Source organism: Pseudoliparis swirei, chromosome 11, assembly GCF_029220125.1.
Source record: "Pseudoliparis swirei isolate HS2019 ecotype Mariana Trench chromosome 11, NWPU_hadal_v1, whole genome shotgun sequence".
Taxonomy (NCBI): Eukaryota; Metazoa; Chordata; class Actinopteri; order Perciformes; family Liparidae; genus Pseudoliparis; species Pseudoliparis swirei.
The window spans coordinates 14,656,100-14,671,782 of NC_079398.1; the positions used below are offsets into that span (position 1 = coordinate 14,656,100).

At 42.9% G+C, this 15,683-nt stretch overlaps 1 protein-coding gene and 1 pseudogene across 1 annotated transcript; one reads left to right on the plus strand and one right to left on the minus strand.

Annotated features, from left to right (window-relative positions):
* Positions 1–38: 38 nt before the first annotated feature.
* Positions 39–11,029, minus strand: LOC130201421 (KATNB1-like protein 1; annotated as a pseudogene).
* On the plus strand, positions 3,505–15,162 carry acp7 (acid phosphatase 7, tartrate resistant (putative)). Its single transcript, XM_056426420.1, has 13 exons — positions 3,505–4,401; positions 5,183–5,383; positions 5,466–5,648; positions 5,917–5,942; positions 7,211–7,308; positions 10,992–11,054; positions 11,791–11,905; positions 12,147–12,260; positions 13,519–13,585; positions 14,005–14,072; positions 14,164–14,235; positions 14,565–14,702; positions 14,803–15,162. The coding sequence occupies exons 1-13, from the start codon at positions 4,293–4,295 to the stop codon at positions 14,866–14,868; spliced, it is 1,320 nt and encodes a 439-aa protein (XP_056282395.1). The 5' UTR covers positions 3,505–4,292; the 3' UTR covers positions 14,869–15,162.
* The last annotated feature ends 521 nt before the right edge of the window (positions 15,163–15,683 follow it).

A 15,683-nucleotide genomic window follows, 5' to 3' on the forward strand; every position in this document is an offset into this window, starting at 1 on the left:
ATATTGGTGCTGCAGAAGAACATACAAGTACCACAAACTTCAAAACACAAACTTTATTCATCATCAGTGGTGCAATGAGAGATATTAGCCACAGATGGAAGCCTTGAAGTGTATGTGACATAGCTGAACTCTTATCTGTCATAATTACAACAAACACCCTAGTATATAGGTCCATAAAAAGACAATCAAGTCAAATTTGACACATGACAACATTTATATTGCACACTCAGTATTTCAACTGTTCAAGTTTACCTGCCCAAAAATACATCATGATCTACAGATATTCCCCCAGGACAGGTAAGTTCTCGCTAACGCCCACTCCTCTGTGAAACAACAGCAGCTCCAGTCTAAGGACTTCACTCAGGATTCAATGAACGTTTGGGAAGCTGCCACCTGAGGAAGACCCGTCATGTGGCTCTTTGTTGCTGTCAGGTAAGTTGAGACAGGAAGGAGTCAATGACCTGAGGGAGAAAAATCAGAAAATGCAAAACCAACCATGGCAGTGGTAATGATTTTATTCATGCATGCAGCACTGACCTTTGCAAAGTCTCCAGCAGGTCCGGGAACAGATTTGAGGAAAGGTTCCTGATGCCATAACTCTGCTAACTGCTGATTAAAGGCCTGGAAATTCCTGTAACAAAGTGTAATAAATACTTTATTTACCACATGGGCTGTGTATACTAATCTACACACTGGGCTGAATAACAAAACAGTGACAAATTCTGCCAAAAAGTAAGCCACGCTGTACGCATTTATATTTGGTGGAGTATGACAAGACAACTTGAATGCATGCAGCATTCATCCGTCTGGAGTATACAGCTCATGGAACAACACTTACTTATCCATCGGCAGTTCAGATCCACTGTAGCCGCTTGTCTTTAGGTCCCCACCATTTTTTCAAAACTGAATGTATCCACTTTAAACCAACTATTAGATACCTGTGAGAATAAAAAACAATACTTTGTAATTACCCATTCACATACGGTCTGTTCCTCGATGTGCACAATACATTGTATTCTATAGTAATTAAACTGCGGTGCAAAAACAAAACATTACATAGGAGCAGGTATACGCACTCTTCATATGGATTGGTGAGGACCTTCCTAACTAAAGGAAAGAGGTCAACACAACCACCAATGGTGACCCGGGGAGAGTCCTCATCAATGCTGCAGAGAATGTAATCAAATTAACATTTAATCTATTTGTGGACAATGTCGCTCAGACGTTTTGCAAATGTCCAATCACTCACCTTTTGCTGATCAGTGGGAGGAAATCAACAAACACACCAATGTCTTCGATTCTGTACAAAAATAAGTGCTTTTAAAATTCTAGGAAAAATTCTGTGCGCCACATTTCTGAAACAGACACTGAACGAACCTCAGAAAGTAGGTCAACAGCTCGCCAACATTTCTCCGCCACAATGTTAGAGAAACTTTTAGTCTCAGATTTCTTCCAAAGAGTACATCAGTCATTGTGCTGTGATCCTTTGTGAGCTGAGACACATTGTTTGGTTCAGTTATTCATAAGAAAATCCACAACACAAGAAACAGAAACATAATCTGAGCTGTGAATGTGTTTCTGACCTCAGTGAGTGAGCAGTAGTCGGCTTGTTCAGTGCCAGTTGTCCCAGTCTTGGGGTTATTATTGAATTGTAGTGGGAACTCCCAGGGGTCCATGTCCGATGTGTCCTGCTGCACGTCCTGCGTGCACTTCATCTCATTCTCCTTGTTTGCCGCATCATACATTTTCCCAATCCCGAGCTGCTTCCTCCGAGTCACTGTCAGATGATGGGTCTTCCTCTTACAGGACACGACCCGCTTCACTCTCCCTGGGTTGTTGCCAGAGCGACTTACTGGATACCTGGGCAAGGTGGAACATTCATTTGAAAAACAAACCACATCATGCATTTGCTGTGATGGAGCCACAACACATGACTGCCCCTCCTTCTTTATGTTGAACTCCTCATTTCTATCGTAAACAATCTGCATATGAAAATACATTTGGCACAGTAATAAATAACCGCAGTAAAAGGGTCCAGCATACATACATATGTGTATTATAATGTGTCTTCCAGCTCGCATCTTGTGAGTCTCTCCCACGAGGATAGGCCACTCTGTACTGGGCTGCATCCTGTTGTAAGTCATGTTCAAGACGTTGGTAATCTCCATCCTCACTGTTAGAGTCCATTATATCTAAAGAAAAAGAAGCCACAATCAGTTTAAATACATTTTTGACCTAATTAAATATCTACAGGTACACACCCCAGTTGTTAACCCTCCTGTCACCTTCAAATTTACTAACATCTTTTACCCTTTTTGACCCCAGCAGCTAAAACCTCCAGAAAATGATAAGAATTAATATTGTTTCCCAAGTTTAAGTGGCAGGTACTTTTTGTTTGTTTGTTGACTACCTAAATAGCCCTTTAAATAAATAAAAAGGTTGATATTTCTTATATGTTTTACACAGTGAAAAACAGCCTGGGGTCAAATTGACCCCAAAGAACACCGATGCGTACAAGTTGTGTATAGGACATTGAAAACATATCATCATGTGAATTTTATGTTTTCCCAGTTGTCCCCAATAAATCCGTAAAAGTCATGAAATATGAAGAAGAAAAAAATTAGGTCAATCATTTTTTTAGAGACGTCAAACATTGAATGTGGTCAAATTGACCCCAAAGGTAATAGGAGGGTTAAGTCATCCCAATACAATAATCACAATATGGTTAATTTCTCTAAACCATTGTTCCCACTCCCAGAAATCATTTTGTATTGTCTTTATTTGTTTTAAAAAACAAGTGAAGTTGTGGGATTCTCCATTTATAATATATTGTCGTTATGCAAACACGGGGTTGCAAATCGAAATGCAGTTGTAGTCCATTTTGTTACAAGAGAAAAACACGACAAATGCACTACGGCCTTTTTTTTAAAAGTTCATTTTCAGCAGCTGATTCTCAATATGTGCTCACTCCATCTGTTGAATCTGCAATCAAACAAGTTGTAAGAAGGGCAATAGGAAATATATTCATACATTCTTGTTTAAAAAAAGAATAAAGTTGTCATCCTGCAGGCGCTGCAGGCGAAAACATATCAAAACACAATTTCCCACAAGCCACCTGGACATAGTGTTCTTCTGTGGAATGACGTAGTCAGGAACTGCTTCCCGGGCCAACAGCTGACTTATGTTGTTAGTGCTTTAGTTAGTAATTCAACATTTCGCGTAGTATCGTGGCCAGGCTGAGTTTGCGCCTCGCTCAGTATGTGTACACGTTACGTGTCGTCCATAAACAACATAACGAGGGCTTGTATGGCGCGTGACGTCATGCGTAACGCTAACTTACCGAGTAACGCGAAGTTAACAACAGCTGTAAACTGGCAGCATTAAGCCAGCTAACGTTGAATAGAAAAGGTTTAACTAGTTAGCGCCTCGGAACCGTCACAGTTAAAAATAACAACACGTGAAACAAAGAGCCTCATGTATCCGGAAGTCAACGCTACTCACCTTCTTTTCCAATGCGTGCACAACACAGTTCAACCTCCCCTTAGATTATACCGACAACCAGTTAACACCCGAAGTGAACTCCCCAAACCGCCCTGTGTCGGAGAATAAAGCATCCTATTCATGCTGCGTCTGCAGGGCACCCTCTAGCGACTCTTGGCATAGTAATGCAATCAAAGCGTGGTAGGAGGGTTCAGGTCCTCTCAGATCACTGAAGCGCACAACTGGAGAGGCAGTTGGCATAGCAGCTGTGCTGAGATCAGCTGGTGTGGTGACGGCTAGCAGTGCCATTGACTCCGATCAGTGAGGCGGAGGAGCACGTTATGGACGTCAAGCTGCGGCGTGTGAGATAGTGTCCGCTGTGCTTGCGCTCACTTCCCTGCGTGCACAATGAACAACATCAGCTGCTTTTGTTGACACTTCACCTCTTTCTCCGCCGCTCTCGCTGACTCCGCAGTTTCAATTCTGCATTCTCATCATCCGTGTTCACTGATGCAGAGGTCATCAAACCTGTGTGTGTGTGTGTGTGTGTGTGTGTGCGTGTGTGTGTGTGCGCGCACACCGCTGTTTGAATTGGCACTGACGTCATATATGTTGACTGCAAAACAGACACATTCCACTTCTTCTTTTTTTGTGTCAAGGCTCAGTGTCACGTGATGTTGTGCATGGAAGCTTTTGACATCATGTGATTACAGGGACAAGCTTGTTTTATTGTCTGTGTGTGTGTGTGTGTGTGTGTGTGTGTGTTGCTGCCTCAAGCAGGTCGTTGCTCCAGCTGGCCAGTGTTAATTAAAATGGTTCCTCTTCATGCTGCCTGTGCCCTGCTGAGCCTCGCGCCCCTGTTGGTGCTTGGGGGTCGTCCCATTTGGACCCAGCCAGAGCAAGTGCACCTCTCTTATCCAGGTAAGTGTTTGACCGGTTTCCATCAGCCTTATGTGTTTTCGTTTAGGGATACGATGTCCTGCTTTGTAGCACACACCAGTATCCAGGTCAAATTAATTTCAGATTTACAGATGTGTTGTACAAATCACTCAGTGACTCTCGCCCACTCCTCTGCTTTAAAACTACACGTCCGACTGATGCTAAAATACAGACGTAAAATCTTTTTTTATAGTTATTAAATTATAAAATATACGTTGTCTAAATGTTCTTTGTTGTTGTTGTTAACTGTTGACTGTTTGCACTTTATTACCTTATTACTTTATTACTACTATTCACTTCATGTCGGACAAAAAGAGACAAACATACTTTTGATTTTCTGTATGTTCAACATTGGAAAAATGACAACAAAGATGACTTTTTAAATTTCTAATATAATGACTGAAAACACTGGTACATTTTAATACTGCTCTCCAACAAATTCACTAACCTTGAAATGATATTTGAAAACATCTCTGTGTCATACAATACAGTTAATTTAATTGCTGATGGTCGTAAAACATTTGAAAGGCCCCAGAAGGTGAAACGTGGTCGTCATTAAAGGCGTGGATGTCTTGATGAAATGAATACCTGCCAGTCGTCAGCTCGTCTCAGCTCTCTGATGGTTATTATATCTTATCAAAAGTGCAACTCTTGTGCAAAGTTTGGTTTTTCATCAGCTTCTCTTGTCTTTCTTAGATGCATCAGTAAAGTCTTGTCCGATTAATCTACATCACGATTCCTATAATTGTGTTTTCCCTCACAGGAGTGCCAGGTTCCATGAGGGTAACCTGGACCACCTTCAATGAGACCGAGAGCAAGGTGGAGTACGGTCTTCTGGGAGGTCGGCTTTTTGAGTTGAGCGCCAAAGGGGGCGCTACTCTGTTTGTGGACTCGGGCGAGGAGAAGAGAGAGATGTACATCCACAGGGTCACTCTCACGGACCTCAAACCCGCTGCTACCTACGGTGTGTGGAGCTTTCATACTACGGGCTGTTTCTCACAGCACAAGTCGTGGTGGAAAGTTGTTCTCAACCTGTGTGATTTCAGTCTACCACTGTGGGAGTGACGAGGGCTGGAGCGACGTGTTCTCCTTCACTGCGCTGAACGACAGCACAAGCTTCAGTCCCAGATTTGCTCTGTACGGGGACCTGGGCAACAAGAACCCTCAGTCTCTGGCTCGACTGCAAAAGGATACGCAGCTCGGCATGTACGATGCCATCCTGCACATCGGTGAGCGCTACGCTGAGACAAATGTCGCAACTATTTGCAGTTATAAAGCCGCAACAAGGCGTTGTTTCATCAACGGTTCTCTCAGGTATTGCTAATCCAAAGATACAGCGTACATACATGAGAGCAGAATTGATTTAATTCTGCATTATTCCTATGATAAAGATGTAAGCACAACTTGTCGGGACACCACATGTTTACCTGTTGTTACTGTGGGAGAGCAATCATCTGACAAAACTCTTTCATTCATGGATTATTTTGTGTTTTACAGGTGACTTTGCCTACGATTTGCATGAGGTATTTCACTCTTTTGTCTTTTCAATATTTTAAACTCTCTGTGCACAATTGTGCCCGGTAAGCGTAACTGACGGCAACAATTTGTCATCAATGGCGTATATTCCGAAAGCCACTCCTCTATTCCTCTAATTCTGCAATATCGGATGAGATAAGCGACTTTACCTTTTCTCCACTACATATCTCAAGACTGTTTATTTTGAGTGGCTATGAAGGCTCTCTGCCTCGCGCTGTGGTTGAGACGCACAGCTTATGATTAGCATTACTCTGAAAGGCCTTAAGCTGCGGTGAACGACGAGCCTCAGGGTCATGTCGCCCAAGTATTTATCAACTCAAATAAATGTCATTCAAAACCCAGAATCTTAAGTCTCAATAACATATTTTCTTTAACATAAATTAACATATTTGAAAACCTCCCAACTGTCATCTGTGATATTTAGCATCAATGTGTCTTGGACACGTATCATTGTTTCTTCTATTATTGATGCATTTTTTCCAAATAGGGGGAAATGCTGAATCCAATCGGCAGACTACTGCACACATTAATAACCACAATTCTTCAAAGCTGTGCCTTTTAGCCTGGAATGTGCATGTAAATCCTGTGGCTTTACTGATATTATAAATAGAAGAACAGAGAGAGAGCATTTAGTCTGAAAGGTCATTCATGTTGGTGGGAGGTGAAAAGCATCATTACAGCCAGTGACCGCAATATGTGTGTTTCAAAGTTGCATTGCCAGTTTTGGCATATCTAAGACAACAATGCCTCTGATTTCAGTCAGGATGGTTTGATAGACTATCCACACCACAGAGCCGTAGAGTAAAATGGACAGGATGGATCCCAGTCAGAAACATTTTGCAGGAAGGTTACAGTGGCGGCCTATTTTATGTAGCGTTGCCTTTGTGATCGCTTACATATAAACTTACATATGAACTAATCTGACTTTTGGAAAGTCCCCAACTCATTGAGTTCAGGTTTTTCAGTAAAGTAGTAACTTAATAAAGGGTAGAGGGCCTACATTAATGAGTCATATTTAACAACATAATACTCCAGAAAAGGACAAGCTACCTCGATAACTAGCCAGACATACTCCTCCAGAGCTGGCCCACTCACTTCCTGTGTTGCCACCATACACTTTTATTTCTCTGGGCTATACATTCCTGCAGCTCTCTGTAAAATAGAGCATGCAAAGTGAACGGAGACAAATTAAACATTGTTGTCAAACAGGAAGATCTCTGGTGGCATATTTAACAGCTGCATGTCACTGTTCCAGGACAATGCCAGGATCGGAGATGAGTTCATGAGGCAGATTCAGTCCATAGCCGCCTACGTGCCCTACATGACCTGTCCAGGCAACCACGAGTCTACATAGTAGGTGGAAGCTCATTTCTACATTTGTTCTTGTGATCGTACATTAACTCACGTTCAGTGAAGAATTGTTTCTTGGAGGGCCAGTGTGATGGCTTTACTGGCATCTAGTGGCGTGGTTGCAGATTGCAACCAAAACCGTAGTAACGGCGTTCACCTCGCTCAGAGGCCATCCTCACCGTAAAAAAAACACCACTTTAGGAGCAACGGCGGTCACGGCTGAATATTATTTCTTCACAGTGACATTCACAGTCAGTGAGACAACATGGAAGGTGTACGACTCTCTCCCGTCTGTCATCTGCTCTCGATCAGCTAATGTTTATCTTTTTGTTTACATCTCATGCCACATTCTGCTTCAGGGGCAAAAGTATGATTAATGGAGTTTAGGGCAAAAATAGCAGTTGCTCAATATTGGTGAGAGAAGCTAGCCCGTCGCCTCATGACAAACTGCATTCAGAACTGGCTACTGTAAATGCTGTGTGCATGTGCATGCTATTTTGTGTGTGTGTGTGTGTGTGTGTGTGTGTGTGTGTGTGTGTGTGTGTGTGTGTGTGTGTGTGTGTGTGTGTGTGTGTGTGTGTGTGTGTGTGTGTGTGTGTGTGTGGGAGGGTGAAATCCTGAAAAACAACCTTTCTGGTGAGATGCAGATTTTCCACTATAAAGAACTTGGGTCTGCTGAAAACTCCTCACTGCACCGTTTGAACAGATGGGAGCTATTTTTGTCTTTAGAGGTTTGAGGTCGTCGAGAATCATAAATATCTAAACTAGGCAAAGATCCCCAAGAACAAATCTTTATCCGACGGGAAATCATCTGCTCACTATCTGTGTTTCAGTTCCCAGAGACGCCGTCTGTGACTCATCCTCACTGAACGCGTTGCTCACATTCATTGTCTGGGAAATGTTCAAACCGAGAGACGGGACCGGGAGGAAAGAACATTGTAGAATCTTAAGTGTTTAAAAAAAGATTTAGAGATGAAACCATTGAAATCATTTTTTTATTTAAAAATAACCTAAACATCTGCTGGTTCTCAAATGTGAGGATGTAATGCTTTTCACAATACAATAATACAATAAATTCTACACCGGCGTGGACATTTTACTTAAATTATATTAAATTGAATATAACATTGTTCACAATTACATGACATTTTATAGATAGATTGTTTAATTATTCGATTTGAGGTTGATCTGGGCCTCAGATTTATTGGTAATAAAAATAATCATTGTCTAGCCTGTTGACATTCTGACATATTTGTATATTTTATTATGCCCCACAATGCAAATAATAATAATCATAATAGTGGTTTGTATTTTCAACCTAATGGGGAACAATTTAATTAAAAATTCAGTTTAAGGTTATTTTGTTGAAGATGGTAAAAGATGATTAAAGATGTGTAAAATGTAGAGAGAGCAAAACTTTCAGAAGCCACAGATGCTTTTCATCTCGAGGATTAGAAGTTAATGTATCCTAAATTCCCGGCACATCTGCTGGAGTCACTTGTGTATTTAATGCATTTTGAAACCATAATATTTACTTGCCGCTGCCATACAGAGACGTCCTCGCCTGGCCTTGCCATGTGAAATGGGGCTAGTGTCTGGTCTTTATTAAGGAGCTGCTAACAGTAGTCTCTTTTTCTTGGCTCTGCAACCTGATATCAAGAAAGAGCTCTCTGCATTACATAACCAGAAATCCAGCTCCCCTCTCTCCCTCTCCTATACGTAAACGTGTGTTTGCTCTGTGGTGTTGTTAAGAATCCAAATAGTCCCACAGCTGGCCTTCCCCGCTGTCTGATGTGCCCCCTCTCGCTACACTCCTCTGTTCATCTCTCTTTCCAACCTCAAACCCGAATGGGTAAAAAAAGGCAATTGAAACGTTGCTGACCACAAAAGTGTTCAGTCAGCATTCCTGCAGCATGAGAGCAGAGGATCCTCAGAGGATGCTCTGGCCCCAATCAAGACTGCGTTTGTTCACCGAGCACCATGTGGGTCATCGGTCGCTTGGAAGGACTTGGAAATGGCCGTTCCTTTAATGTCTGTAATGCTCTGGATTAAGGCGTTGGGGGGGGAGTCTTGCTGGGTCAATTGAAGAGTCAGGTTGTTTTTGACTTTGACAGCCACCAGATTTTTATCTCAATTTTGCTTTAATTGGAAAGAAAACCCACACATGGAAATAAGTGTTCCAGTGGAAGACTCAGTGCAGATTCATGAAACAAATATAAGTTTATTATGTTTGTATCAGATTTTCCACGTCTCAGCCGCAAAAAAAGAGAGACTTTAAAGCCGACAGGCGATGGGCTGAACCTTTTCCATTTAACTGAATACAACATTGATTGTTAGAACTGTTTTTCCAGTATTCCGTACATTGGTGCTGGTACACATCCTTGCCACAAGATGGGAGTATGAACCCGTTTTAGGATACCATAACTGAGAAGTTCAGCTCTGTTTTAGCCATCATGGCTTGCGGGGTTGGATTAAAAATATACTGTGAATTTCAGTCAATGCGTTGTTGTTAATGCAATGATGCTCGTTTCAAATACTTTCCGAGTTATCAAGTAATTCAATGTGACATTCTGGCTACTTGCTTTGCGGTGATAGTAGTGTGATGACCACTGGCCTCTGAGGGATTATCACACTGGCTTTAGCCATTTAATCCTGACCCAAGTGTCACATTAGTTGTATACATTTCGAAGCTTTCCCCCTTATGTAAGATAAGAAAACAATCATTCTGACCTCACGCCGCTTGAGGAGATTGGCTCCTGCTGAAATTAAAAACTGTGAAAAGAGACTGGCGGGTTGGCACGAGGGAGAGCTTTTCCACCAAAGACTTTTTTCCTCTTTTTGCACGGTGCTCCCATTATCATACTTGGAGAGCGCAGTTTTTATGTGTGTGTTTGTGCACTCTTGGATATTTTTGAGTATTTCACTGTCTGGTGCCGAGTCTAGAAATCAGTCGTGGACATTATGGTTGCAGTGAAAGATACCTGCAAGTATCTTACTGTATCTGCATCAAGTAGGGACTACCATGTGGGCGCTGAAGCCACCGCGGGGCCACATTTAAATTGTGATTCCTGTAATGGTCGCTGGGTCTAAAATTATTCCGTTCTTTAAAGAGGATGCCGTGGTTTTTAGAGGGGTGTATTTAGAGGCCTTTTTTCCTGATTGACAGGTGTAGTGCGCTCAGCCATGATGGCTCCGACTTGCTTGACCCATCTCGGCTCCACCCCACGTTGCCCAAGTTTGACTCTCTGCCCGTGATCCTCAGCTTCCAAACGTCCTAACAGAAACCTATAGGGTGAGGTCACAGCATCTACGTCCATATTTTTTCGACAGCCTTTAATTTGGATTGAAAGCCACCGATATGTTGGCGACAGAAAATTGCACGTTTTCTCAGAATAGCTGGAGTTTGAAGCAGATGTCACCACCACAGCTCGATGGTCATCTTTATCCGATGATTTACCACCCAGATTCTTCTACTCGGTGGAAATTAATACAGAAAAGTGACATTGCACCAAAATTAGGCAGTTACTTGGTGGTTGATTATATTTCATAGCAAAGCTAAATACTGTGTGCGCGCCACAAAATGAGAGAGAGCAGGAGTCTGTGTGTTGGCGCCGTTTCTTATAGTCAAAGAACCTAGATTGTAAGATCAGTCCATCTGACTTTGTTCTCACCTCGTTTGTTTGCAGTAACTTCTCCAACTACAGGAATCGCTTCAGCATGCCAGGCCAGACGGAGAGCCTGTGGTACAGGTAAGAGAAAAGAATACTTTGGCTTTATGGAATAACACAATATGTGACTTTCTAAATGATCTTTTGTTAAAGTGGACTATGACGTGCTGAATCAGCGGTTTTGGTTCATAGATTAAAGTGAAGGCAAGCTGCAGGGACAACAGAGCTCGAGAAGATAAATCATTTATTTTCCAACCTGTATCACAGGACGGTTTTTCCAAATCTCCTACTGTATTTCAGTAAGCATTAATGAGCTTTAGAGGCAGCCCAGAGGAGCGCTCTCTTATCTCAGGGACTGTACAAAGGAGCTATACATATAGGTGACTCATAGTCCTCTCAGACAGTAAGATAATACCTTGCTAGCCCACAGGCCGGCTGCCCACTGATCAGTCCCTCGGCACAGACAGGTCTGCTGCATGAGAGACGGGTAGGAACAAGGGGAGGTGATCTGAAATCCCACGACTGCTACTGGAAACTGTTCAGTTGATAACATGTATGGAGCACACATGTACAGAACACACGCGTTTCCATTAACCCTGCAGGATGAACACGTAAACACTCACATTACTGCGAGGAGGTTATTCCCTAAAGTGGATCCGACATGACATTCCACAGCGAAACGAAACATTGCCTGGATTTGAGAGGTTTTTTTTTCACACTTGTCTGGCGTTTGAAAGTGAGCCCTGTTCCTGCTTACCCTGTGACTTTCAGCATGCTTTCTCTGGCTGTGTATCATTTTAATAATGTGTGCCCGCAGCTGGAACCTCGGGTCAGCGCACATCATCTCCCTCTCCACGGAGGTTTATTTCTATCTCGAATTCGGCCAGGAGCTGATCTTCAAGCAGTACGAGTGGCTGATGAAAGACCTGGAGGTTAATGACCACATCAGTTACCCGTGTGGATGATGGCTAAGGGTTCTCCTCTGTTTCCACACTTGCTCTCTGCCTCTCCTTTTCCATTATAGTGTGGTGGTAGTAGTGACATGCTTTTTTCCCCCCTCCATTATAAATCCACTGATTACACTTTTCTGTTCCGACACAAAATGATCTTCCGATCCCAGTGTGGCACGCGATGACGGGCGCATGTTTTCACCACTTCCTTCTCCCGACCTAGGAGGCCAACAAGCCGGAGAACCGAGCAGTGCGTCCGTGGATCCTCACCATGGGACACAGACCCATGTACTGCTCCGATGACGACCAGGACGACTGCACCATGTTTGACTCCTACGTGCGTAAAACTACAGAATCCTAGAGAAGTCTTCGTTGCCGTTTCCCGTTTTTCGGGAAACGGCTTCGGTCCAAGTGTACTTCCTGTTGGCTACTGCATTAACACACATTGCAACAACATTATAAATGCATAGGCCTACACTTTTTTCTTATGTACCTATATTGTAACCCAAGCTACTTATTTTCCGTTACACTGCCAGACAGAGTATTTATTTTAATTTTATTTTAAATTTATTTAACCAGGAAATGCCTCATTGAGATTAAAAATCTCCTTTACAAGAGTGTCCTGGCCAAAACAGCAGCAGTAGCACATTACACAAAGTTCCATACAATACAACATAAAACAGTGACAGACAATCTAAAAAAAAAAAACTAAAAAAAAAATCACAGCATGAATAAAACCAAAACTAAGACTCAAATCAACACGACCCAGCTTACACACGAGCACATACCTCCGTCATATAAAACATCTACAGCTAGATGAATTTCCCTCCAATATTTTCAATCTATTTTTAAAAACACCTAAGGAGACCGGCTCCCGGAGACCCAGGTCTGTCTGCAGCAAATTCCAAGCCGCAGGAGCAGCAAACTTAAAACCTCTTTTTCCCATTTCCAAACGGACATGAGGTCTAATGATAGTTAGGTACACTCTCACGACAAACAGGAAGGAAAGAAAAGCGTTGCGTAAAGCACGAGGCTACCGCTTTGTCTCAAATGTGGGAATTCCTTTTATCATGACTAAGCTGCATTCCTGGTGGCAGACATTTTATGACCAAGACGTAACCGTGGATGTTTTGGTATTACGACTATGTAGCCTACCAAAATAGGCTAGGCCTACATTCTATCATCATCGTCAACATTTAGAAATTGCCTTCGACATTTTTTTTTCAGAGAGCGGCAGATCTGTGTCGGTTACGGTTTTATTTGTATCCTCATTAAGGTATTTGGAGGAATTGTTTTCAACTGAATTGTCTAACAATTTAATGTCCCCTGGTAGTGTGTGTGTGTGTGTGTGTGTGTTGCCGCCTGGCCAGTTCAAATCGAGGCTCATTAGCCAATTTACGCGTGCTGTCATAATCCCGGTGATTTGGACCAAATACTTTCCACTCAGACTTGCTTCTCTCTGCACTTGGCCCTGTTTACACTGTGGCTGGCACATGCGCGATGGGGCTCTACCAGCTCGTGATTCAGTCAGCAGGTAGTGTTCAATACGCTAATGTCAGTTCATGCTGACATCTTTCCTCTCTGTTCTATCTCAGGTCCGACTGGGACGGAGTGACATCGAACCGCCAGCTCCGGGTCTAGAGGATCTATTTTACCGCTATGGTATGCTCTCTATTTGACAACCAGCTGTGTGCTGCTAATGGGTGTTTAAGACTACACATGTGCAAGCTCAGACAGACTAATGTCCAAACAGTTGCAGAGTGCAAAGCAATCCAAACATTTTTTATTAAAAAAGCAGACCGTTGGTCTGGCTGGTATCCCAATAGCCCATTTGCAAATGTCTTTCCTGTATTATATTCCCTGGGCTTTTTTTTGTTTATTTCATTAAATTATCTAACTTGTGGTGGTGGAACTTTAAAAATTTTAGTTGCTCTGATTTTAAGCTTTTGTTAAGATCGCTGATAAATCTCATCATTAAAGGGGCAGAGGATCCGAGGAGCAGGAGCTTGCACAGCAAAATGTGAAGGCAACAATGAACTGGGCAGTTATTTTCTCTGACTCTCCTCAAATGTTTTTCACAGGCGTGGATGTGGAGTTGTGGGCACATGAGCACACATACGAGAGGCTATGGCCCGTCTACGGGGACAAGGTCAGCACCTGCATTCAGAATTCCTCACATGCTTCTTATATAGCCTCTGTTTTGGATCGGGGAAGGACACTTGTTCTGTTTTCCTCTTTAGGTGTACAATGGGAGCAAAGAGCAGCCTTATGTGAACCCAAAGGCTCCAGTACACATCATAACGGGCTCTGCTGTAAGTACTTCCACATCACTGCATTGCCGTTAACCTTTTCCCACACAAATCAATGCAAACATTTGACAGCAACAAATATAACAACAATGTTCTGTTCTCAGTCTTTTCTGTGCAGCAGTTGGTCTGCCACATGAGTTTACTACCAGCTGTTGCTCTGGTTAAGTGCTTTCTGATGTGGTGAGCGGTGCGCGCCTCATCGTCCAACCAGAGAGGGATTAGTCATCGGCATATCAAAATGTGGCCAGACTCGCACCGAGGCTCGGCCGCAGTAGTGGAGGTCGTACGGGCGCCTCATCACTAACTTCAACCTGTCGGTCTTCTCCCTGCAGGGCTGCAGAGAGAAGACCGACAGGTTCAATCCAAACCCCAAAGAGTGGAGCGCTTTCCGCAGCATGGACTACGGCTACACCCGCATGCAAGTAGTCAATGCCACCCACCTTTACTTGGAGCAGGTCTCCGATGACCAGGTGAGCACACATGGAGTGACATGCACACAAGCAGAGCAACATGACATCATACATGTAAAGCTCAGAGTCTTGTCTTCACAAAGATGTTTCTGTGTTCCAGTATGGGAAGGTGATAGACAGCATCTGGGTGGAGAAGGAAAAGCATGGCATCTCTGCGTGGTTCTGAAGACCGCCATGCACTTTGAACTTCAGACGATCACATTTTGTCGTGCGTCACACCAATCATGTTCTGATGATGGACGTTTAAATTCCTATTCGTTCAGCATTTTTAAATTTAACATGTAGTGAACCCTTTGATTTCAGACATTTTAATCTAATTTTAAGACCACTACAGGATGATCATCTACTGTAAATGTATCTAATGAAACATACATTTAAATAATTGATTTTAATGGATCAATTTGTCCTTAATCAAAATCATCATCAATGTAGTCCAACTATATTTAATTTATTTAATTTATACATGTAGTGTCGGTCTTTCATTGCTGCCTGAATAATCTATGGCCGGTAGACATACATAGCATGAGTCTGGCTCACACCACAGCCCATTCCCTTCAGAGTATTTTTAATTTAAAAACCTGGAAATGCACTCGCACAGATCAAGTCTCCTCTTTTTCGGTCTGTGAAGATTCCGTCTGAGAGAATCCGATCAGGATATTGGAAACTTATTTTATTGTCCATCTGTGTGGCTGTCATGACCTGAGACTAAAAAAACACATGGAAGTCTCCGCTTACACAAAAGGACTGTTATGTAACTCTTGACCTTGTTATGCGTGTGGCTTGGGCACTTGCAAAGTGAGTGAAGGCGCTTTCCCCAAATGATCGTTGCGCCCGCCATGACTCTCACCGCTATATTAATCCCTAAAATAGCATGCTGCCTCTGATGATTATTGGCGGACAACCCGGGGCAGATCTGTATGCATCAGTGTTTTGAGTCGTCAAGCTGTCTGTTCGCGCCTGACTGTAATCATGTCTCTGCGT

Excerpts from the sequence above, each read along its gene's own strand:
- acp7 (XM_056426420.1), top strand. The coding sequence starts at position 4,293 with ATGGTTCCTCTTCATGCTGCCTGTGCCCTGCTGAGCCTCGCGCCCCTG. Across the intron at positions 11,055-11,790 it reads ACGGAGAGCCTGTGGTACAG|CTGGAACCTCGGGTCAGCGC; the intron begins GTAAGAGAAAAG and ends GTGTGCCCGCAG. Across the intron at positions 14,703-14,802 it reads AGCAGGTCTCCGATGACCAG|TATGGGAAGGTGATAGACAG; the intron begins GTGAGCACACAT and ends TCTGTGTTCCAG.